Source organism: Mustela erminea, chromosome 2 (assembly GCF_009829155.1).
Source record: "Mustela erminea isolate mMusErm1 chromosome 2, mMusErm1.Pri, whole genome shotgun sequence".
NCBI lineage: Eukaryota > Metazoa > Chordata > Mammalia > Carnivora > Mustelidae > Mustela > Mustela erminea.
The window spans coordinates 38,230,135-38,255,944 of NC_045615.1; the positions used below are offsets into that span (position 1 = coordinate 38,230,135).

The 25,810-nt window shown below is 36.8% G+C and overlaps 1 protein-coding gene and 1 long non-coding RNA gene across 4 annotated transcripts in view; one reads left to right on the forward strand and one right to left on the reverse strand.

The window, feature by feature from the left end:
* Window positions 1-25,810, forward strand: part of GASK1B (golgi associated kinase 1B) — a 49,461-nt gene that overhangs the window by 11,450 nt on the left and 12,201 nt on the right. For all 3 annotated transcript variants that reach the window (XM_032332686.1, XM_032332685.1, XM_032332684.1), the window contains exon 3: window positions 5,935-6,149. In XM_032332686.1, coding sequence (XP_032188577.1) covers window positions 5,935-6,149 — 215 coding nt within the window. The remainder of the gene's footprint in view (window positions 1-5,934; window positions 6,150-25,810) is intronic.
* LOC116584397 overlaps window positions 1,659-25,810 on the reverse strand; it is a 51,313-nt gene continuing 27,161 nt past the window's right edge. Inside the window, exons 2-4 of the long non-coding RNA XR_004283188.1 lie at window positions 7,656-7,761; window positions 7,008-7,131; window positions 1,659-2,039 (exon numbers count right to left, since the gene is read on the reverse strand). This is a non-coding gene — a long non-coding RNA (uncharacterized LOC116584397). The remainder of the gene's footprint in view (window positions 2,040-7,007; window positions 7,132-7,655; window positions 7,762-25,810) is intronic.

Genomic DNA, 25,810 nt, shown 5'->3' on the forward strand with positions numbered 1-25,810 from the left:
ATTGAGACAGGAATTTTCTGGGAAATTTCATTTACATATATAGCAGAAGTCCAGGGCAGACCTAGAAAGCAGAAGTTCCTGTCCATTAGTCCAAGGTTCAGAAAAGAGAAGCACGCTGTGTTTTTAAAGTAGAACTGATGATTTAGATTGTTAAGTAGTTTGTGATGGCAGAAGTCACAGGACATTCTCCTTTCCTGTTTCCTCAGCTTCTCACTTAGCTAACTCTTAAGGAGATATGGAAATTATTTTAACTCAGTCCAATCTAGAGAAAACAAGTTATAAACTGAAAAACAGTTATGTAAGTAAATAAAGGTTTTTTCTTTGTTTTTTGAAAAAATTTCATCTAAATTAGCCAGAAATCTATTCTGAGATAGGACTTGGTTGACTATAGAGAACGTATACATATGGAATCTATAGAATTCTGCTTCTCTTCTGCCTCTCCTTTCTTTAAATCATAAAAACCTAAGTTTGGTTCTTTTAAATATTTGACAGGGCTATATTTCCAGTATTTCACTGGATTCTCACACAACCATGAGATAGATTTGGAAGGTACTCTTTTCATACCTTGGGGAACTCAGTGCTTTAATCAAGGTGGTTGAGGGACTTGACTCATGTTCTGTGGAGATGAGTGATCAGTCAGGAGTAGAGTCAACATTTGTGATTTCTTTTTCTACAACACTGCATGTTCTTAGCTCTTTTCCAGCGAAGTTTCTTTTCCTTATTAACTGCGACATTTCGGCACATAGCTATTCTAGGGCACAGTATTCCTCCGTTTCTTAACTTTGCACTGACAGCTCAATCTTTACGTTAGTCCTTCACTTGTTGCCTTCAAACCCTTGTTCGACTGGCAGATAGTTTTGTCTGATCATCATTAGGTGTGCAACTTCTCTGTTTCTGAGGCTAGGGCTTACCAGGGATAGGGATCTTGTGAGGCTTCTATGTTTGCTGTGTCTCACTGAATTCTTTCCGTCTAACACCCAGGCACTAATAGGTCTACTTGAGGACAATTGTAAAAGTTTGTTTGAATAAGTAAATTAACAATATCTAAAACCCTGAGCGGAATTAAAATTTCATCAACTCTTTCAAATTGTCTTCTCCCTCAGGGCTGTCCCGGAATCTTCTCTCGCATTCTCTGACTTGCTCACATTTACCAGCTCTAAGCCAAGAGATCTTACCTGCTTCTTCACTTCAGTCTAATACTTTTAATTGCCAAAATCCTACTGGGAGAGGCACTCTAGAAAAATAGAACAGACAGTACTTAAGGGATCATTAACAGCTAGACACCTGCTACACTATCATTGGAGTTACAGCAACACCAATAATTGCCTTTAGCAATTAGAGATCCAAGGCTTTAAGGTTTCCCTCCAATGCACTGTTGATAGTTGTTGTGGAACCTGACAGAATTCATTTCCTATAACAAAGATGAGTCTAAAATTTTGATTGGCTTTTGTTTTCTTGAATAGATTTTGGAGAATTTTTTTTTTTCTTTAAAGATTTTATTTATTTATTCGACAGACAGAGATCACAAGCAGGCAGAGAAACAGGCAGAGAGAGACAGGAGGAAGTAGGCTCCCTGCTGAGCAGAGAGCCCCACGTGGGGCTGGATCCCAGAATCCTGGGACCATGACATGAGCAGAAGGCAGAGGTTTTAACCCACTGAGCCACCCAGGCGCCCTGGAGAGTTATTTTTAAGGAAGGGCTCTGAGCTGAGCTGCCACTTTTCTTTTTGTCTTGTTCACAAGGAGTCTTGAAACAGTCTCGGAACTTGGCCCATATGATAGAAAGGACCTTTGATTTTAGAACTCCAGAATGTTTTTACTTATTTTTGTTCAGTGACAAATGCAGACAGACACTGAGAACTCCAGCCAGCATGATTAGCGTTCACCTGCAGTTCAACACAACCAGGCAGCCGGTGTTCAAAGGGAAGGGTGTTTAAAAATTCCAGACAAAGGAGATCGCGTAGAGGACACATTCTTAGTGAATGTTCATGTTCATCTTCTCAAAAGGATGTCTTCTTTGTGCTTTTGGGTAGAGAATGACTTGGGAGAACATAAAAAATCAGAGGAAATATTCAAATTTTGGGGAAAAAAAGCCAACTTATGCTGGCAAGTCGCATTTTTTAAAGCAGCTGTATAACCTTTAATTCACACGAACACCCACATATCTTTTAAAACCTGCTTTCTCACCACTCTGACAGTTAGAATTTTATCTCTTCACTCTTCAGATTTCTCTGGAGAGTGAAGTACTGCATCATTTTGACAAACCTGAATGTGAAGAGATGAATGCTCCTCATCTCTGAAATACTTCAGGGTAAGTTGCTTTAACCAGTTTCCTGTTTTCAGAGGCTATTTTTCTGTCATCCCTTCAGATCTACCAAAGTTCACTTCATTCTTCTAACAGTCATATTTTATAGAAAGTGGAATTCTTCCACACTCATACTCATGGCTCTGAGATCTGGAGCCATTCTGACTACGACTATCATCTGGAGGGCCGGCCATACGCACTGAGATGCAGGAAGGAGACCAGTGTGTGCGAAGGACCCACCCCACCCACGCTCAGCCTGAGAATTACTACTTGCCCTGCTTTCTTCTTGCTTTCTGGAAATCTCCCTTGCCTGAGGGACACAGATTTCCAGCAGGGCAGGATGGAATATCTTTGTGTTATGGTCAGCATTCAAAATATTTTGCTGAGGGGACATGGATAGATGTGGAGAAAACCCCAGAATATTAACTGAAAACCAATTACTCCTAGCAGCTGAAAGCTCCCTTTGGCAGTTTGGGAACAACTTTTTAAATAATAGTATAGAAAATGTATCATTCAGAAAATTCGATGTGCTGAAATAGAGAAATGGCAAATGAAATTCAATATCCTTAAAGACTAGATCAGGGGCTGACTGACAACAGTCTGCAGGCCAAAGATGGCCCCTTCCCTCTTTCTGAGTGGCTTGTGAGCTACAGATGCTTTCTCCAATTTGAAATCGTTGAAAAAAATAAAAAGAACAACAACATTTCTTATGACACTTGAAAATGATATGAAATGCAAATTTCATGTCTATAATAAAGTTTTATTGGAACAGTCACATCCATCTGCTGATCTATTGTTTTTGACTGCTTTCATGCCACAGCAGAGTTAAGCATTTTCTGGGTCAATAGTTGTGATGGAGACGAGGTGGCCTTCAAAACCTAAAATGTTTACTACCTACCTTTGACAGGGTGTGCTGACCACTGGATTAGGTTATTATATGACAATTGAACTGATGCCATTTAAAAATATTTAATTGTAAGAGAAATGTTTGTGGTAAAATATTTAGTCAAGCAGTCAAACTGTATATATGACTAACTGTATAATACAAGGCAGTCCCACATAGTTTACTTTCCTCACATAATTTTTGCCTCTTCCCCCAGTTGAAATGTAAACGCCAGGAAAATAAATAGAAATTGGCATTTATTGATTGATTGATTTAGGTTCAGTTCCTAGTACTATACTTCACATAGTAGATGCTCCATATACAAATGAAGGCAGTCAAAGACTGATGAATTGTGTCATTGCATCATGTCTCTATAGAGTAATACTTGTAGCAGAAGTTTCTGGGATACGCATATACATTAGGCATCAGGTTGAGGACTTCAAATGTAAGAACTCATTTAATCCTAAAAACCAATTTGGGAAGGTACATTCTCACCCCCATTTTACAGAGGATGAAAGCAAGGCTTAGAGAGATTGCTTAACTTGTCTAATGTTACAAAGCTAAGAAGTAAGGTGACCAGATTTCAAAAGATCTGTAGGATTCCAGAGCACTAAGCTCTCACCAAAAGTTCTACTTCTTAAGTTTCTAAAAACAGTGTACATTTTGAGGTGAGAAAGAAAAGGATGGGAAAATACCAGAAGTCAGTATATAAATCACAGAACCAATTATTAAGCTCCTATCCGGGGCTTATAGTGGATTTTTGTTTTCTTAGTTTTACATGCTAATGTTTTTCTACATTTCCTGAAATGAGTAGATTTGTTTTTAATTGCTTTAAAAATAAGAAACAAATGTCTTAAAGGAAAGAAAAACAGCCCAAAAGGTTAACTGTTTCAATTGTTTATGTAAATCATTTCCCTATTTCTCTGTGAGCCTCATGTGAATTGCTGAGGAAACGGCCCGCCTGTCTGTCTCCTGTACTGATGTGTGTTGTTGAGGTTCAGGATTAGGTTTCAACTCCCTTTGAATACTTCCTAGCCCTGTGAATCTAAAGTGCCATCTGCGTATAACTTTAGTACAGAGACATCGATGGGTAGAACTTCTTGGTGTTTATCTTTCGAAGTCTGAAGTACACATATCTATGCAAGTGATGTTTGTCTTCCACTCATATTTGGACTCTTATTTGGTAGAGACATTGGTCTCTACCTGTCTCCCACTCATGATGGACTGCGTTTGCCTTGGCTTTACTATTATTATTATTTGTTAAACTGATGTCATATTTGGAGTCTACTCATTTAAAATTATATTTATCTTCTACCTAAGAAAACAATGAGTTTTGAGCAGCCCCAAAACCATTTAGGAAAGTCAAAAGAAAGAAAAGGGGTGATGGTGTTAAAAATGAAGTTCTTTAGTTTAGATCTATGTTCTTTCTCTATTTTTTTTCTTAATTGTGTTAGTCACTGTGGCAGGCTTCCCCAAATCTAAAGGACTTCTTGCATAAAAGTCCTAGGCTGAAATTCCAAGGCTAAAAGGAAGAAGATTTTTCTTTCGAATAAAACTGGAATGCACGTGATCTGTGAACACTACCAAAGTTATTGAGGTCACTGTAACAGCAAATTCAGAAGAGGTTAGAGAAGACAGCAGTTTCCTGTAGTAAAGACCAGACAAAGATAAGAACTCTACAAAAGGCAAACAAGCAAGATGGGAAAATAAATGTCTTTAACCAAAGGAATACAGTCATAGATCAAGAGCTCTCAGGTTATTTAAAAGGACTTTTAAAAATTCCTGTGATGTGTCTTAGACATTCCAGTCATAATTTCAGAGGCTTCTGTTGTCCAGGCCTGTTAAGAATGAGTTAAGTGGGCTTTTCCAGATCTTTGTGACTTTTTTTCTCCCCAAGAGCATCATTCTGATTTTTAACTTAGAAGCAAAGCTGCTTAACATCATCTGTCAGTGACTTTATTTGGCAGAAATGGGGGCTGGAAAGTGATGTCATTTGTTTTAAGCTTGAAGTATCATTTATTGGACCTTCGTGATCTTCCCTGTTTATGACTTTACTTGGATTCATCATTCTTGGTACAGTCTACCAGTGGCCTTTCTAAACTCTCAAGAGTGAGACAAAAACAATTAGAATGATAGTTTTTTTTTTTTAACGTATCGTCTGTGTGCATGCAATTGAAGAAATACATTTGCTTAAATGCACTTCGTGAGGTTATGTGTGAATACATGATCCATTACCAAGAGCACTATTGTTTCCACCAAAAGAGAAAAAAAGTTTCCATCTTGCTTCTTTTTTATTTCTTTGGAAATTATGGTGGTGGCTGGTGTGAGCCGTGCAATTTCACTTTTAAATTTGTGACTTCCAAAAATTCTTTTTCTGTGGCCCCAGAAAATCAGACAGTTGTTATTACATATAGAGAGCAACTCCACTCAGACATCGAATAGATGATTATAAACACCTGGATTCTTACCCTTTTCATGGTGTTTGCTTTTAGAAGTGGAATAAAACCACATTAACCAGAGGACGTTGTTATTGGTAATTAGTGGCTTATTCCTGTGCCACATCAATAAAACATCTTGTCTCAAAAATCTTTCCTTTCATTGCCTAACAGGGACCTTGAAATATCATCTAATCAAACTCTTGCATTTGGGAGGTGAGAGGGCAAAGCTATGAGTGACTGTCTAAAATCTCACACTGAGTCATGCTGAACATGCTAAAGCAAATTTGTTTGTTTGTTTGGATTTTATAGATGGCCGACCATGCCCTCTCATTCTCTGGGACTCATCTTTATCTCCAGCAAGTAATGAGACCCACTCTTCTGTTAAGCTCACCTGGGGAACTTACCAACAGTTGTTGAAACAGAAGTGTTGGCAGAATGGCCGAGTACCTAAGCCTGAATGGGGTTGTACTGAAATACATCATCACGAGTGGTCCAAGCTGGCACTCTTCGATTTTTTGTTACAGGTAAGCTTATCAGATCAAGTAAGGGGTGATCTAAGGCTGACACTGAGTTATGTAAGGCTAACGCTAAGAATTTTCTATACCTTGAATTTTCATGAAGCCAAAGTATAAGTTCTATAGTGGCATTTGGTTATATAGCTTACAGCCACCATTTCTATTGTTTTCTTTCTAGTAATTTTTTTGCAAATATTTAATTAAGATTGGACATTGGAGAATAATAGAATGATAAATATTGACCTTCTGTATAAGTGAGTGACACGGAATATCACAGATGTCTTATAACTCTTGTCCCCTTTTGATAAAGATCTCGTGACTCTCTTCTTCCCCTCATTCTGATTACTGCTTTTCCTTTCCTCCATTTTAGAAAAACCTGTTGGCTGCTATTGTTGTGTCACTAATTAATATTTTGTAGAATTTAGAACTGTCTTAAGACATTTGCAAAGCACTCTCCTTTTGTAAATTCCTCTGTATGTGTGTGTGAGTGTGACATTTTGGGAAGGAACTAGAGAGAGGTAAAAATGTAAGAAGGAAACCAGAGTCACAGACTTTCAAGGGATTAGGAATTTTCAAGAAGAGGATGATTTATGGTGTCAGCATTGCAAAACCACCAGTGAGAACAGAGTTGGAGAGCAGGGCATTTGACAAGCTGGCAGTCAGAAGTCACCAAAAACTGTTGTAGAGTCCAGGCATGAGGTTCAGACTGGTCTAAAGCATTGTATATATATTATCTCATTTTGTCCCCATTTAATTAACATGCTAACTCTGAGATAGGCATCTTCTTTCCATTTTTTGGGTTGGTAAAAGGGAAACTGAAGTGTAAAGAGGTTTTTATCAAGAACTGTGGAAAGTCTGAGATCTTACCTTTCTTACAAGCTAACAGATTAGCCAGCCACATGTTCATAGATGGTAGCAGAGAACAGAGACAGACAGATGACTTCATTACTCATGGTATAACAAATGGAATGAGCTTCATGCTCCTTTGCCCCTAGAGTCCCATTGGGATGATACAAAGTAGCCTGGTGAATGTTGCATGTAGTGGTTTGTTACTATAGAGAAACTCTAAGTTTAAGAAACCCCCAATCTTATAAGAGGTTGCTAGCAAACCTGTCCAACATTGTCCCAGAAGGAGACGTTATCTTTATTATCTTCGTTAGCTGATAAATAAAATCTGACTTCCACATTAGTGGGAAACAATCTTTGTATTTTCCAAGGCTGTTTGCTATAATAACATCCTTGAAGAGACAGTGCAAAGTAAAACCTGATCTAAGATGTGCAGAAATGCCATGGAGAATTGTTTCTAAAGAGTTACCTAACTTGTTCAGTATTACAGAGCTGTTAAGTTCCCAAATAGAGATTTCGGCAGTTTTGGCTAACACTAGATTCCATATTTTTGACCATTATTGTATGGCAACTCCCAAGGTATCTTTAGGTTAATAAAGGGGGTTGGTGTGATAAAATGTATTAGCAATAAAATGGAAAAATGAGGGCTAAGTAGGTAAATGTACTTACTATGAGGCCAGGTGTTTAGGGGAGTGGTTAGTAGAGAGATTGAAGCTCTTGAAAATGATGACTAGAGGCAGGAGGGATAGGAGAGTCTTGAATGTGGCAGTGAAGTCTATAAGAAAGGAATGACCTTGAGGTTTGTAGTTGAGGAACATAAGAGCTAACCTAGACTGAATTAGAGGGAAAACCCTTTTAGAAGTTGTCTCTAGTGACGTTTGTTTTAATTATGGAAATTTCAACTAAATCTCCACCTACCTTCTGTCTTTGTTATTCTCCTTTCTATTGAGGAAAACTACAACCATCATTCAACAAATGATGAAGTGTTTATGCAGCACCTAATGTGCATTACACTGAAGAAAATTGACACAGGGGTAGCAAAATAGTAAAGAGAGTTATCCCCTCTCCCAATCCCACATTTGTTGTTTTTTTTTTTTTAAAGAATTTATTTATTTGACAGAGAGTGAGAAAAGGAGAGAGAGCACAAGTGGGGGGAGATGCAGAGGGAGAGGGGGAAGCAGGTTCCCCGCTGAGCAGGGAGCCCGATGCGGGATTCCATCCCAGGATCCTGAGATCATAACCCGAGCTAAGGCAGAGGCTCAACCCACTGAGCCACCCAGGTGCCCCCCACATTTGGGTTTTTAGAAAATTACATAGGAAAGTATAGTATGAAACAAAAATAGATCCATGTAAGAAGGGCTGGATGGGATAATAAAAAATTTCTTACTGGTATGAGGTTAAAAAAGAGAGTGCTTTGCCATAAAATAATAAAGGAGGGAGAGTTTGAGTAAGATTGCAGGCTACAAATGATAAAGAGGATAGGCACAAATGTAAGGAAGGACATGAGGTTGGCAATGTTCATAGGATATTTAGGGCATCCTAAGTATACCATTTATCTGAAGGAGAGTCATTTGGGGGAGTAGTGATGCTCCCTGTCTATAAGAGATATGATAGAAAACAGAGGAAGAAAGCTTTTTTTCACAAGAGGTGTGTTCGCATTGTAACCTTTGTGTTCATTATCTTGATTGAGCAAGAATGAATTCAAACTGATGCACAGTCTCCTGAGAGCATCAGCGGCTTTTGTCATTGTGCCCATTGTCTGTGGTCTTGAGGATGAATGTAGACACATCACTATTATATAAGTTTTCAAAGAAGACAAATATTTTAAGAACTTAAACTAATACTGTTAATATTCTAACAATTATGTGACACTTGCTATGTGCTTGGCATAGTTCTAAGCACTCTCTCTGTCCTGAGCACTAAGATACTAACTTATTTGATCCTCATAACAGTCCCATGAAGTGGATCTTATTATTATTCATATTTTGGAAATGAGGAAATCAAGGCAAGGAGAAATTAACTAATTTGGCTAGAGTCACAGAGCTGGTATCCAATAGAATTTGTAGTCCAACTGAGGAATTCTGGCTTAAGAGACAAACTTATAAGCAAAGCTTCCTCCTATTCATTTTATAGGGCAATGGTGCCATCATCTTCCAATTTCTCAAGTCAAAAATTTGGGAGTCATTTATATGCCTCTTGATACTTACCCTCATTTCCATATAGTGACCAAGTCCTTGAAATATCTCCCCAATCCACCTTCTTTTAGGTATGGCTTGTGCTCGTATCTGAGTTCAGGCTTTGTCATTTCCTAACAGGATGAATTCCTCCAGTCCACTCAAACTATATAATCCAAGATCACCTTTGGCTTGAAATACTGGGCATCAGGTTGCTGTTAACTCTGCAGCAATGGATTCTATTGGTAGATCAGTTAGTTCTATTTGTAATCTACTCCCTTGTCCCTTCTGCCCTCAGGAGCTTGTGAAGGTGTCTTTCATTTTCCTCATAATCCATGAGGATGTGATCTCTGCAAGGCTTTACTGGAACCTAAGTTATGACACTAATGGGAGTTCCCAGTTTTGGCTCTGCCTAAAGCATTGAATCTAAAAGTCAGAAGTTAATTCGATTGTTAAGAGTTAATTTGGTTGGTATCTATCAAAATATATCAAATTATATATATGAGGATGGCATCTGAGAGAATAGACTTAAATTCTTTCATTCATCCAACATTTACTTGCTTCCCACAGTACAACAAAATACTGATTTCCTCTAGATGCTGTAGCATTTTATAATTTTATCAGTAAGATAGAAGAGCAAGTGTTTTCTTCTTTCTTGCCAACCTTGGGAAGTGGAAAAATGATTAATATTTTTACTGATTTTATGGCAGGTAGTAAGGTCTTGCTTATATTTCCAGTTTTTTCATTATGAGTGAGATTGAGGATCTCATACTTTCAAATATGCATTATTTATAGTTCATTTTTTGTGAGTTGCCTGTTCATATAATTCCCATTTTTTTGCATTCCATAGCTTTTACTTATTTATAAAAACATTTTGATTATCATGAAAATTATTATCAATCCTATATATCTCAAATAATTTTTTATTTTGTTGTTTTTCATTTGACTTTGCTCATAGTAGATATTACTCCAGAGAAATTTTACATTTTTTATATGGTGATATCTTTTAAAATTTTTTTTTATTTTTTATTTTCAGCATAATAGTATTCATTGTTTTTGCACCACACCCAGTGCTCCATGCAATCCGTGTCCTCTCCAATACCCACCACCTGGTTCCCCCAGCCTCACACCCCCCGCCCCTTCAAACCCCTCAGATTGTTTTTCAGAGTCCATAGTCTCTCATGGTTCACCTTCCCTTCCAATTTCCCTCAACTCCCTTCTCCTCTCTAACTCCCCTTGTCCTCCATGCTATTTGTTATGCTTCACAAATAAGTGAAACCATATGATAATTGACTCTCTCTGCTTGACTTATTTCACTCAGCATAATCTCTTCCAGTCCTGTCCATGTTGCTATAAAAGTTGGGTATTCACCCTTTCTGATGGAGGCATAATACTTCATAGTATATATGGACCACATCTTCCTTATCCATTCATCTGTTGAAGGGCATCTGGGTTCTTTCCACAGTTTGGCGACCATGGCCATTGCTGCTATAAACATTGGGGTACAGATGGCCCTTCTTTTCACTACATCTGTATCTTTGGGGTAAATACCCAGTAGTGCAATGGCAGGGTCATAGGGAAGCTCTATTTTTAATTTCTTGAGGAATCTCCACACTGTTCTCGAAAGAGGCTGCACCAACTTGCATTCCCACCAACAGTGTAAGAGGGTCCCCCTTTCTCCACATCCTCTCCAACACATGTTGTTTCCTGTCTTGCTAATTTTGGCCATTCTAGCTGGTGTGAGGTGATATCTCAATGTGGTTTTGATTTGAATCTCCCTGATGGCTAGTGATGATGAACATTTTTTCATGTGTCTGATAGCCATTTGTATGTCTTGATTGGAGAAGTGTCTATTCATATCTTCTGCCCATTTTTTGATATGATTATCTGTTTTGTGTGTGTTGAGTTTGAGGAATTCTTTATAGATCCTGGATATCAACCTTTTGTCTGTACTGTCATTTGCAAATATCTTCTCCCATTCTGTGGGTTGCCTCTTTGTTTTCTTGACTGTTTCCTTTGCTGTGCAGAAGCTTTTGATTTTGATGAAGTCCCAAAAGTTCATTTTCGCCTTTGTTTCCTTTGCCTTTGGAGACATATCTTGAAAGAAGTTGCTGTGGCTGATATCAAAGTAGTTACTGCCTATGTTCTCCTGTAGGATTCTGATGGACTCCTGTCTCATTCTGAGGTCTTTTATCCATTTTGAGTTTATTTTTGTGTACGGTGTAAGAGAATGGTCGAGTTTCAGTCTTCTACATATAGCTGTCCAGTTTTCCCAGCACCATTTATTGAAGAGACTGTCTTTTTCCACTGTATATTTTTTCCTGTTTTGTCGAAGATTATTTGACCATAGAGTTAGGGTCCATATCTGGGCTCTCTACTCTGTTCCACTGGTCTATGTGTCTGTTTTTATGCCAGTACCATGCGTCTTGGTGATCACAACTTTGCAGTAAAGCTTGAAATCAGGTAACGTGATGTCCCCAGTTTTATTTTTGTTTTTCAGCATTTCCTTAACCATTCGGGGTCTCTTCTGGTTCCATACAAATTTTTGGATTATTTGCTCCAGCTCTTTGAAAAATACCAGTGGAATTTTGATTGGAATGGTATTAAAAGTTTAGATTGCTCTAGGCAGTATAGACATTTTAACAATGTTTATTCTTTCCATCCAAGAGCATGGAATGGTCTTCCATCTTTTTGTGTCTTCTTCAGTTTCTTTCATGAGTGTTCTGTAGTTCCTTGAGTACAGATCCTTTACTTCTTTGGTTAGGTTTATTCCCAGGTATCTTATGGTTCTTGCTGCTATAGTAAATGGAATGGATTCTCTAATTTCTCTTTCTGTACTTTCATTGTTAGTGTATAAGAGAGCCACTGATTTCTGTACATTGACTTTGTATCCTGCCACATTACTGAATTGCTGTATGAGTTCTAGTAGTTTGGGGGTGGAGTCTTTTGGGTTTTCCATATAAAGGATCATGTCATCTGCGAAGAGAGAGAGTTTGGCTTCTTCATCGCCAATTTGGATACCTTTTATTTCTTTTTGTTGTCTGATCACTATTGCTAGGACTTCTAATGCTATGTTGAACAAGAGTGGTGAGAGTCAGCATCCTGGTCATGTTCCTGATCTCAACGGGAAGGCTGTGAGCTTTTTCCCATTGAGGATGGTATTTGCTGTGGGTCTTTCATAGATACATTTTATGAAGTTCAGGAATGTTCCCTCTATCCCTATACTTTGAAGTGTTTTAATCAGGAACGGATGCTGGATTTTGTCAAATGCTTTTTCTGCATCAACTGAGAGGACCATGTGGTTCTTCTCTCTTCTCATATTAATTTTTCTATCACATTGATTGATTTGCATATGTTGAACCATCCTTGTAGGCCAGGAATGAATCCCACCTGCTTATGGTGGGTAATCTTTTTAATGTGCTGTTGGATCCTGTTTGCTAGGATCTTGTTGAGAATTTTAGCATCCATATTCATCAGTGATATTAGTCTTAAATTCTCCTTTTTGTTAGGGTCTTTGCCTGGTTTGGGGATCATGGTAATGCTAGCTTCATAGAAAGAGTCTGGAAGTTTTCCTTCTGCTTCAATTTTTTGGAATAGCTTCAGGAGAATAGGTGTTATTTCTTCTTTGAAAGTTTGGTAGAATTCCCCAGGGAATCCATCGGGTCCTGGGCTCTTGTTTTTTGGGAGGTTTTTGATCACTGCTTCAATCTCGTTACTAGATATCAGTCTATTCAGGTTGTCAATTTCTTCCTGGTTCAATTTTGGGAGTTTATAGTTTCAGAGGAATGCATCCATTTCATCTAGGTTATTTAGCTTATTGGCATATAACTGTTGCTAATAACTTCTGATGATTGTTTCTACTTCTTTGGTGTTAGTTGTGATCTCTCCCTTTTCATTAATAATTTTATTAATTTGGGTATAAGGTGATATCTTAATTGACCTTTTTACTTTCTGTATTTAGGATCATACAATTTTTATAGAGAGGTGTTTGTTAAAATGTTTGCTGAACAAATAAATGAATAAATGAACATATGTAGGCCATTTTTCATGAGTACTATAGTAGTTATCTTTTATTCAATAATCCTCATCAGTTACATTGAGATGTTTATTTTAAAGTCAAATATATGTCTTATTTAAATGGTGATTGTGAATGTGTTGGGAATTCATTGAGTAGAGTTTGTTAACAATTTTAGAAAAGTTCTGTCTGAAGTAAACTAAAATCACTTGTTCTATGATGCTACAACAAGGCAAGAGAATACAGAACCCAGTTGTTAATTTTCTGTACACAACATTCTTTTTGTTTTACCCAATTAACAAATCTACATTCATAAAAGCTATGCCATTTTACTGGGTCTGTAAATGTGATAGAGACACAAGTAACCTTTTATTCTTGAAGCGTGGGGGTATGAACTGCAGAGACAAAAATTCACCTCCGTTAGGATGCCAAAGAAGAGTATTCTAGAGAGAATCTGAGTTTCTAAGACTTGGGAAGTTTCTATCAAAAGGTCAAATAAAATAATAGGAAAAGATTTAGGATCTATAAAACTTGCTTTTTGAGCTTGTAGATAGTCTGTATAATGGTTAGGAACTGAGATTCTGGAACCAGTCTGCTACAGTTCAATCCAAATGTCTAATACTAATTTTTTAACATTGAGAAGTTATTTAACCTCTCTCTACCTTGGTTCTCTCAGGAATAATAACAATGTTTATAGAGAAGGTTATTGAGAGAATTCAATACATTTACACACATGAAGAATTTAGTATAATGTCTGTTACATAATAGGTTCAATGAGTATTACATGTTAAGAAATTTATTATTCGGAAATAATAGTAGAGATTAATACCAATAAAATAAAGTATTTTACCATTATTTTATTCATTAAATTGTAAGTCATTCCCAAGTTGTTATATTTTCTATTCTTATATACTTATATTAAGGCCTTAGCCCATTAAGTTTTAATTGTTTTTGACTAGTCTGTCTTTTTTAATAGCTGTGAATTTCTTAAGGGCAAGCCCCTGTCTTATTCAACTCTGTAACCTTTCAATTAGTAGCAGAGTAGCTGAGAATGTCACACTCAGGGTGTTATTTTTTTGATCAAAGAAAACTACCTAGTTATATTATTAAAATATTAAATCAAAAGTGTCCAATTAAAAATGTTAAAAGTTGAAGCAACAAAAGTGTAATTGTAATAAAGAAATAAATTTTGTTAAAATAAGAGAATTAGAAGGTTAGAAAATGAAAAATCAAATGAATAAAAAATATTTAATATTTTTCCTATTTAATGGAGTTCTTTGTGTACTTATATTTTCTGAGAATAATTTATTTGATGAGCAATTAAGGAGTGTTTAGATAGAGGAGTACTAACAGAGATGTGTTTTGGGAGATGTTTTCTTCCACCTTCAACAAAACAAATTACATATATTTCTTTCCACTTGGACTTGACAGACTTTTTTGGGCCCTTTTCTATCCTAGACACTTGGCAGGTTTAGTGCTGGTGATAGAATAGCTGAGATCCCGTCCCTGACCTCGAGTTATGCAGTCTAACAGCAGAGACAGATAATCATAACAAAATGAATCAGGTGTCATAATTAAGTTTAACATCCTTTTGAAACAAATAAGATGCTACTAGTTCTTTGAGATTTGTAGTGTGTAAACAGAGAATATGACATTTAATCTAGAAACTGAAGACCTTGCAGAAATCAAGTGAGTCCAGGAGACAGGAAGAGGGTTTCAGAGAGAGGGATTCTAACAAAGGGCAGAGTGGGAAAATCCATTAAGTAGTTTTCCCCAGGTGGCTGTGAGTAATAAACTTATGTTCATAAATTCAACGAACAACAATAATATGAATTGGTATGCCTTGTCACCCTAGAGTTGTCTTTTATCAATCAACTCTCCTAGCTCTTACCTGGCTTCTAATGATTTAGCTCCTGAATATAATGCATTAAATTAATAGGTGTTAATCTTTGACCTATTCTCTTCCACTCTTCTTTCTATGCATCATTTTTTTCACTTAATGATATGATAATAGTAAAAGTAAAAATTCCAATGAACTATCATCAAACCAGAGAAAATATAACTTTTCATTAAAAAAATATTTGTATCTGTGGGAATATCCAATGCTAGGCAAAGAAAGATTCCAACTGTGGCCTCCATGGTAGATTATGAAGGTCTTCCAAGCATCGCCTCCTTTTATCCCTACTACTCAGTGACCAAGGGTTTTGCCTCTAACTTTCAGAGATCACTCACAATAGGTGCTCTGACAGCAAGAGGCATAACAATCCAGGGTCTTGGACACTGAGATTTCTAATAGTTTGGGTCAGTTTCATTGTTTTGCAGAAGTAACACATTGCCGATCCAAATAGGCTGTAGCCTTATATTTATTGTTAAGTCCAAGCAAGCAAATAATATAGGTTTTTGTTCATTTGCTAGCAAACAATGAAATGTGATGTAAGTCACATACTATCTTGTCTTCAAGTACCGATGAAAATGATTAGCTTGGGCAATATTAATTGCTGAGCTGACTGGGATTGAGGGAGCAAAGATGGCCAAGGATGAGAGGGTTTTGAGAAGACGTATTATTGCTTCTAATTATTGAAAACCTTCACAATTTGTTTTTATGATGAGAATCACAATGGTTCACTTGATTACAGAGAGTCATTTCCTAAGATAAAGGACATGGGAGTGTGATATTCTAGACATTAAAATTGACCAACTCTAAACTTCGAAGGTATGGATGTGCTAAGAACTAAAATATATCGCAGTTTCTACAGAATTTTAATTGTATAAAGTGTGCTCTTTCTTACAAATGAAATTCAAATGTCTGACTTTGACATAGTTTTTATAATACACATGTCCATGATTATTCACTAGGAGAAATTATTTTCAGTATTATTGATGCTATAATACGAGGAGGGACTACCTTATTTTAAAAGGCCTCAGAACACTTACCAAATTATTTTGTGACATTATAATTTTATTCTTCTAAGTATTACTTATCATATGTGAGCAAATTGGCCAGAAAAGCTGGTGTTTACTGGGCAGCTATGTTTAGATAGAGACAGAGGAGGTGATGTAAAAGAAGTTTACAGATTTGCTTCTGTATCAGAGAACACAAGAGATTTTTGCAGAGAAAAGGATATAGAAGAAATGGCTAACCTATGCCAAGAAAGTATGTTTATTAAGGAAGATTTTGGGTCATCTTCCTTGTTTGAGGAGGTCTGACATACATTTTTATTCATTTATTTGATTATACAACTTTAATTCATGGCTGTTTTTAAATAATTCATCATGATTGGAGAGGGCACAAAACATTTTTATGCGTATGTGGCAAAACAATACTTCACTTTAAATGACAAATGGTCATGTCAGTCTCTCATACTTGATGTCTAGAAGCAAATTTGTCACCTCATGCCCCGACAATTTGCCCCCTTGACTTACCTGTTCCTTCTCATGATATTACTATTTAAAAAATTGGTCAGGTCAGATATTTTTGAATCATCTTTGAATCTTTGACTCTTTGAGATACACTAAACTTTGTAGTTCCTCAGGATTACTCCACTTATGTTTCCCTTTTCTTCCCTATTAATGCTATCCTAATCAAACTCTTATCAATATAGGTCCAGATGTTGTAAGAGACTTCTGGCTGATCTCTTTGTCTCTATCTTCCCCAACTCAACTTATTGTGTAAACTATGGCTGAATTTATTTTTCCTACTTTCCTTTAAATGGTTTTAATTGCTTCTTGCAAAAAACAAAAACAAAAACAAAAAACAAAAAACAAACAAACAAAAAGCTCTGAAAAGTTCCATTTGATTGGAAAATATTTTTCTAATTTTAATTTTAATTTTTTTAAAGAATTTATTTATTCACTTGAGAGAGAATTAATGGTGGGGTGAGAAGCGCAGGGAGAGAAAGAAGCAGAGTCCCCACTGAGCAAAGAGCCAGCTGCTGGCTCAATTCCAGGACCCAAAATAAAGACCTGAGCCAAAAGCAGACGTTTAACTATCCGAATCACCCAGGTACCCCTGGAAAATAAATTTTAAGTGCCTTAGTGCATTAGGGACACCTGGATGGCTCAATCAGTTAAGCGTCTGCCTTTGGCTCATGCTATGATCACCAGAAAATAAAACGTAAGCATGTAACTATTATAACACCCAAAAGAAAAATTTGCAATAATTCCAGTAACATGTCCAGTAACTGGTCTAATTTTTAATTGTCTAATAAATGCTTTATTTATTTATTTGCTTGCTTGCTTATTTATTATTTCAGTTTGTTTATTGGAACCAGGATTCAAATAAAGCCTGCACTTTGTGATCAGTTGATATGTCTTTTAATGTATAGACTCTGCGCCCACCTTTTCCTTTTTTTTCCCTTACCAGTTTACTTATTGAAGAAAGCATTTGCCTTGTTTTCTAGAGTTCTAGATTCTGGAGTTTGCTGGTTTTACTTCCATGATGTCTTTATTTGTCTTCCTGTCACCTATATTCAATAGACATTGGTGTGGAGTTTAGAGACTTGATACAATTTAGATTTAACTTGTTTTTTCAAGACTTCTACATAGATGGTGGTATATTTCTCTACTAGGAGAGATAATGTCTTGTTGGTCTTTCATTTTTCTGACAGTAGTAGCTATCGATGCTCAATGTTGATCCATCCATTCACTAGGCATTGAGAAATGGGGGGTATTCCAACTCTCATCACTGCTTCATTTATTATTTGGAATACTTTTCTAAGAAGTAGTTTACCTTCATCTCTTACCTGGTTCTTTCATGGTAGATTTGATATAAACCCTGGTTGTCTAGTGGTACAACTTATATAGAGAAATGTTAACATTGAAGAAACACCATAACGTGACCTTGTAACTTCCTTTCTGTCCTCATCTGCTCATCAGCCATGATCTTTTGTGGTATTTCAGTACTGTAGACTGAGAACCCTGTAGTTAGCAAACACATAAGGAGGTATGTGCTTGTTAACTTCAGGGTTGTGTATGCCTCTGTGTGTGTGTGCTGTGGTTACTCACTGCCTGTTGCACCCTCCACCCCCACTTTTCCCACAGATTACTCACCACTGCTTTTACTTCCCCATCTAATGTGCAGCCTGGCCCTCAAACTACAGTCAATTCTACTTCCCCATCTAATGTGCAGCCTGGCCCTCAAACTCCAGTCAAATCCTTTCTCTGCAAAGTCTTCTGGAACCAAGTCAATCATATTAAGCTCCCTCTTTCCTCTGAATATCTAACATCATTTAAAAAATGTTCACAAGTTTTCAATACATTAAAATCAGAGGGCAACAACACAGAATCATAGGGATATGCAACAGAGATAAAACAACAGCATTGATTGTTGTAAGGCTCGATTCATATCCCAGCTTCTTCAATAGTCCGGTCTGTAATCTAGGACAAGTTCATAATCTCTGAGCTTTGATTTCTTTATTACTGAAATGGAGAATGATCTCACTTCACTTGGAGATTGATATGAAATAAAATCTTTATCACGTGAAATGTTTATCATGATATCTGGCTGCCTATGGTCTGAATGTTTGTGTCTCACCAAAATTCATACATCGAATCTTAGCCCCCAAGGTGGGGTATGGGAGGGTGGCTTTAAGAGGTGACTAGGTCATGAAGACAGAGCTTTCCTGAGTGGGATTAGTACCTGGTCAAAGAGGCCTGACAGAGTTCCCTAGTTTCATCTACCAAGTAGGGACAGAGTGAGATGTCGCCAGTTTGCTATTGGGAAGGGGGCCTTTATGAAAAACAGACTGTGTTGGCACCTTGATCTCATACTTCCAGCCTCCAGAACCGTGAGAAATAAATATTGTTTATAAATTACCCAGTCTATGTTATTTTATTTATTTATTTATTTATTTTATTTTTTTTTTTTTTTTTTTTTTTTTTTTTTTTTTAAGGAGAGAGGGTGGTGGTCGTTGAAGACATTGGATCCTAACCTCACAGCACAGACCATAATGTTTTTTTGTTTGTATTTATTTATTTATTTGACACAGAGAGAGAGAGATCACAAGTAGGTAGAGAGTCAGGCAGAGAGAGAAGGGGAAGCAGGCTCTCCGCTCAGCAGGAATGCTGAGGCAGATGCGGGGCTCAATCCCAGGACCCTGAGACCATGACCTGAGTCGAAGGCAGCGGCTTAATCCACTGAGCCACCCAGGCGCCCCTGTTATTTTATTTTTAATTGTATAATTGTAGCAGCGCAAATGGACCAAGGTACTGGCAGATGGAAAGTACTCAATAGATCAGCAGAGATCTCATCTAGAATCACCCTATTTACAAGAATTTGAATGTATATATGCACACATAGCTGTGATTTCTTGAATCTCCAAATCTGCAGGTCCTTAGAGTAGGGTTCATGTCTGTTTCTCTGTGAATTTTCTGCAGTAAAGAGCTACTCATTATAGCGTATCGTACTATGTAGGGAATCATGAGATCATATAATGTTGTTTCTATGGATCAGCCATTCAGGTCAAATTGGGATGAAGGGCTGTCATTTTTGCAGAGATGAGGGCATTTCAGAGAATACATTCTTACATGTTTGTTAACTGCAGGGTTCTTACCATACAGAATCTGGGAAGCTAGTTGGGATTATATTCTGAGATTCTGTTCCCCAAGATCTCTAGTCCCTTTGTTGAAACATAAAACAACAAAAACAACAACAACAAATCCCCCAAAACTTAAAGAACAAAGATTAACATAACAAATACCATGTTTCTACCTTCTAGGATTATACTGTTAATTTTTTGTTGTTGTTATTTTTGCATATTTGCTATTATAATTTACTTTAGAAACACTAACACATTAAAAATCAGTTAAACTCCCCTTTGACCATCTCTTCAAGTCCCCTTCCTGCACTTTCTCTGAATAAATGGTCACTGTCATAAGTGATTCATTCACCCAATTTTAAAGGAATCTTACGTGCATAGTAAGTAGATATTTGTGTGCTTTTAAAAACTTAAATACATTAAGTGCCGTTGGCCACATGCTTCTCCTGTCCTTTTACCAGTTAGAGAGAAGCAGGGTTTAGGCAGGCTGTGGTTTTATGATGCCAGTAAAAGGGATGTTGTAGGAGGTAGATATTAGGGAGGTTCTATTCCTGAGAACATAGGTCTGCAAGGCAATAGCCAAGAAAGTTTTCCTTAGATTGAAACAGCATCTTAATATAACAAATACCTTAGGGCATTTATTTATTGCTTCTGGCTACTTTGACACCATATGAAAGACTTTGCTTGGCCTCGTAGGTGTTTTATTTAGATAGTTTACTTTATAATCTTTTGTTCTTTTTCCTGTTCTCATAGCTTAGTACTTTTTATTATAATTTATAAACAAAAATCAGGATTTATAAGCAAACAGTACACTGCTCATGGGATTCAGTTAAATTGAACTAACTTGAAGAATTTCTGTGTTCTGTCTAGACAATTCCAAATCAATCTGTGAGGCTCAGTCATCATGTGAGATTTTGTGACTTGGCTTTGAGTCTGACACGATGTCATTTCTATGCCTGGGAATTATTGTACTCTTGTTTCTCAGTGTGATTCCTTTCCAGATGTCCTCTTGGTTAATCCACACAGCCAATTCCCCTTTGATTATTCATGGAATACATCCCATTTACACATGTTTGCTCCTTCAGAATTCTCTCTTCCAAAGAGAGTCTGATGTAGGAAGTCTGTGAAACCCCCCCTTCCGTGAAGAAACTGACCTGCTAGATTGTACCTTGTTCCCTTAACAGTTAGGCCTTCTCAAAACCTTGGTGAGATTAGGAAACCAACAGTAGAATTATATTGGCGTGTATTTCAAAAGGCAAATAGTTTCGCTTTTTATGGCCATTAAGTGGAATGTACGTCTGCTGCTAAAAATTTTCTACAAGAATATGACAGGATTGAGAAAGTAAACACAAAGGCAGTGGCCTGTGAGCCTCTGTTCTGGGCTTTGACATCATGGCTCTCGTGGAGGTCTGACTTTTAGAAACTACATTCTCTTCACAGCATCAAAGCTATTTATTTGATTTTTCATGGAGGCAGCATCAAAGAAAAACAATTGTCTAGCCATACTGACCCTGGTTTATCACAGAGGCATGGCTTTTTGGCCTTTACAACAAGAATGTGTTTCTCTGTACACTGATCCACTTCTCGTTAAGACTTCCCTGTGTCTGAAAGCATATCGCTCCTGTTAAGGAGCGTATAAGTTCCTCAGACATCGGTTTCTAACTTAGAAGCTTTTAGAACCTACTGTCTAGTATTTATTCTCAGAGATTTCTGGCATTGATTATACTAAAGCCTTATTTGCATAAAACATGGACTAGGAAATTGGTTCACATAATCTTTGCTCTTTTATCATTCTGAATCAAAGGGGAAAATGGTCAAATAAGTTATATTCATGAACTTCATATTGCTAAATGACAACCTAATGAGCATTCATGGGTCAATTCTAATTTAATTATTAATCAAAAACACAGTATATGTTATTTAATGATACACATTTTTGCTTATTTCAGCACTTGCCATGGAATTTATAAACTCTGCTGAAATTGAGTAGTGCATAGTTACTATGTCTCAATCCTAAATCTTGATGTATAGATAGCTGGGGGAGAAAGATCAGGGATTTGAGGAAGTCTGTGTGATTCCCTAACCACCTTTTGATATTCAGAGATTGTTTAATGTATCCTTTGAGCTAGCTGTGGGATTGGCTTCCCCATTAATCCTATGCCATTGAACAACAGACAGTTTGAAACCAACCTTAATTGCTATGTTCGAAAACAGGAGATCTAAGCCTCAGACCTGGATAAATCCTCCAGGAAGCAAATAAAAAACCATGGATAGCTTAATACACTAGTATTTTCATAGGAACACCTGAGAGGGCAGGCAGATATTCATCTGGCCTCAATATAGATATTTTTTGATATAATTATTTTTAGAAGATTTACTTTAAAAATAATTTTGCCCGACAAAGTAGACTCAGAGAGGGTTAAGTGAGAGGTGGTTCATAAAGATTCTATTGGTTCCATCTTCTTGTCAACCATATTCAAGTTATTTAATGAACATAGATAACTAAGAGAAAATGGAGCTCAAAAAATTATTACTCAATAGGACTGTTTGGGGTGATGTCTTTTTTTTTTTTTTTTTTTTTTGCCATTTCAGAGGATCCATGAGGTCAACACTATTCCCATAATGATGTTAAGCCAGTTTTTGCTTTTCCCCCCCTTCTATGTTGATGTTTGCAGTAGTGGGGTAAACTTGTTGGTGCCTTAGCATGAATCAAAGCTGGCGCTACATTATACCAATACCTGTCCTACCTTTCATTGCCACGGTGCTCATGTGAAAAAGTACATGCAAAATTCGCCTGATTCACTTAAGAATGTCCTTGATAAAGCAGAAAAACTATTAATTTTCTTAAGTCTGTACCTGTAAGTATGCATCTTTTAAAAATTCTGTTTGAGGGGCGCCTGGGTGGCTCAGTGGGTTTAAGCCTCTGCCTTCGGCTCAGGTCATGATCTCGGGGTCGTGGGATTGAGCCTGCATCGGGTTCTCTGCTCAGCAGGGAGCCTGCTTCCCCCTCTCTGCCTGCCTCTCTGCCTAATTGTGATCTTTCTCTCTCTCTGTCAAAATACATAAATAAAATCTTTTAAAAAAATCCTGCTTGAGGGGAACCTTGGTGATACAGTCAGTTAAGTGTCTGACTCTTGGTTTCAGATCTGGTCACGATCTCAGGGTTGTGAGATTGAGCTCTGTGTCAGCTTGAGATTCTCTCTCCCTCTCTCTCTGCTCCTCCTGTTTCTCTCTCTCGAATAAATAAATTAAATTAATTATTATTAAATAAATAAAATAAAAAAATTTAAAAATGGAAAAAATAAAAATTCTGTGTGATAACACAGGAAGAATGCCTAAGGCACTCTTAATGCCTCCCATAGTGTGGTAGTTGCCTGGAGGAGAACTCCTTAGGCAGTTGTTTGACTTGTGAGCTGAACCAGCTGCTTTTTTTCATTAAACATCATTTTTACTTGGAAGAACAATTTCATTTCTCTTATTATTTTGTTGGAAAGTATAGCAATTTCTTTAAAAATATGTTAACGTTTAATGGATGGGTTAGTGTTATTTTTAAATAATACGTAACAAGTTATTTTTTCAGGTTTAATTTCTATATAATAACTAGCTCACATGAATTCATCCTTTTTGGTGTCTTCAATAACTCTATGTGTCAGAGATACTTAAAAAACATTTGAGAAGCAGGGCCTGGGTGATTTTTCTGAAAAAAACTTCCCTTTGTCCAAATAGTAGCTCATAACGTCAAAGGTATCACATCTCTGTGATTCTAAGATTCTGTGATTTTGATTTGAAGATTCTGAGCTTCTTACAAGAAAACGGGTAGTAGAAAACATGGAGGTCTAGCCTAATGAGAGGTCTTTTGGCAGTTAGTTCTCTGCATTAGATAGGTTTGAGTGGGTGAGCTGAGCGATGCCCATATTCATTCTTTCATTTTTTCAACAGACAGTTTTTGAGTACGTGCACTCTGTAAAACATGATGGATCAGGCACAGTGAATCATACTTAGAAGCATCAGACTGTGATCTTCATGAAAGCAAAAAGCTTGTCTTTTCTACCCTGGAAGGCCTTGTGATGAGTCAGGCAGAAGTTGGTAGAAGTTCACATCATACACTAGTTTTGTCTCCTTGGGCAAGTTACTTACCATCTTTGAATTTTTTCCTTACTTGTAATGTAGGAAAAGATGATGTATGTCCCTTTGGGTTATTTTGATAATTAGAAACTTTATAATGTAAAGTGAGTTAGCAGTATCCTGGGATTTTTGTATCTAAGCTGCATAAAGGGTTTACTTTATAGCTACTTGCTATCCCAAAGAGAATTAAAACAAATCTGTCTTCAAACAGGAACTTCTGTAAGTACGTAAGTGCATGTAGCAGTAATCTTTGAAAAAGGTTGAAACTCATCTTTATTTAGTTTTATTTCCAGTTCTATTGAAGTATACTTGACAAACACAACTGTATATACTTAAAGTGTAGAGTGTGGTGATCTGATGTTTGTATACATGTGAAATATTTCCCACAATCAAGGTAACTAAACGCCTGTCACCTCACATAGTTACCTTTTGTATGTGTGTGGGAGAGAATGCTTAAGATCTTCTCTGCAAATTTAAAGTATACAATACAATATTATTAACCATGGTCTGATCCTCAGATTTTACCCAACTGGCAACTAAAAGCTTGTACCCTTTGACCAACATCTGTTCATTTCCTCACTTCCCAGCCCCTGGAAACCACCATTCTACTCTCAAGTATTACTTATTTTTCAATAACCAGAGAATAATCAATCTGTCAGAATTATTAGCTTTTTATAAAGAGAACCAATTTCCATTGAAAGATATAAGTTTAAATAGCTTTTAGATATGTTATATTAGATTTTGTTAATCATTGTTGAAGAAATAGTCAGTGACATTGGTAAAGACGGTCAAAGAAGACTTTATTGGTGATGATGGTTGTAGGTATAGGGACCACTGTAATGGGATATTCCAGTGGGAGAGAGAGACTGGGCTCCGCCCTGAATACAGCATGGGGTCAGTGGGAAGGCAAATTATGAAGAGGAAGTGCCAGGAGTAAGAGGAGGTCTGGTTTAACTGGTCTAACCAGATTCTTGCTGAAGACAGACCAGGGCAATCAGACATATCCCTGGGGGCCAGTGGAAGATGAATGCGATCATATATCAATGGTGGCAGGGTTCTGGTTAAACTGACTTGCTAAAACTGGATTGTATATGGAAGTGCCTAGATGGGCCTAGGAGAAAGGTTCAGGAGCCTGACGAAAGTGACATCAAGCGAAGGAACTTTGTCACTATAATCACAATTGTGTTTTTGCCTAGTCATTTAGATTATCTTATTTTTGCCAATATCCTTATAGTAAAATACTACATTTAGGGGAAAATAAGAGTGATAGAAATTTCATGAGAATACTGAAAGTTAATATAGTCAAGTCAAGGAAAGAAAGTTTTTAGTGACAGTATTTACCTTAGCTATAAGTATATGTAATCTTAAGTGTTTACAACCCTATTTAATATTAAATTGTTAAAAATGGTGTTTCATATCCTCAAAAGAAGGCACTTTTTAAACATTTTACTTATATTATTCTTGTTTTAATTTTCTTTGTTTAATATAAACCCATTTCATAAATCAGAACTTTATAAAATGTAAAAATTATTTCTCTTAGTTTTCTTTATAAGTTTTTACAGGAAAATGAGTGTGCCTTTGGCAGAGTCTATTTCCATGCAGCTCTACTTGTGCAAATTACAGATTGTGGATTTTCTTTCTCTAAAAATAGATTATCATTTGTCTGGTGACTCTCTTTAGTCTTTCTGGGGCAGAATGATGTTTGACTTTTGGTACTTATTCAGAGGTACAGTATCTGGGTTCTAAACATTGCATTTATAGAAATAGATCCAAATATATCATAGCATTAATAATGTTTTTACTTCTGCATAAAGAAATACTATTCCATCTTTGCTTACGATTCAGTAACATGGAAGAAACTAGACATGCTGCATTGAATTGGTTCATATTGATAGATATTTTTAAATGTGGAATTCTAGAAACTGAGTAGTATAGAGCAAATTACTGTTCTTTCCAGAGGCAGAGGCAAAAGTG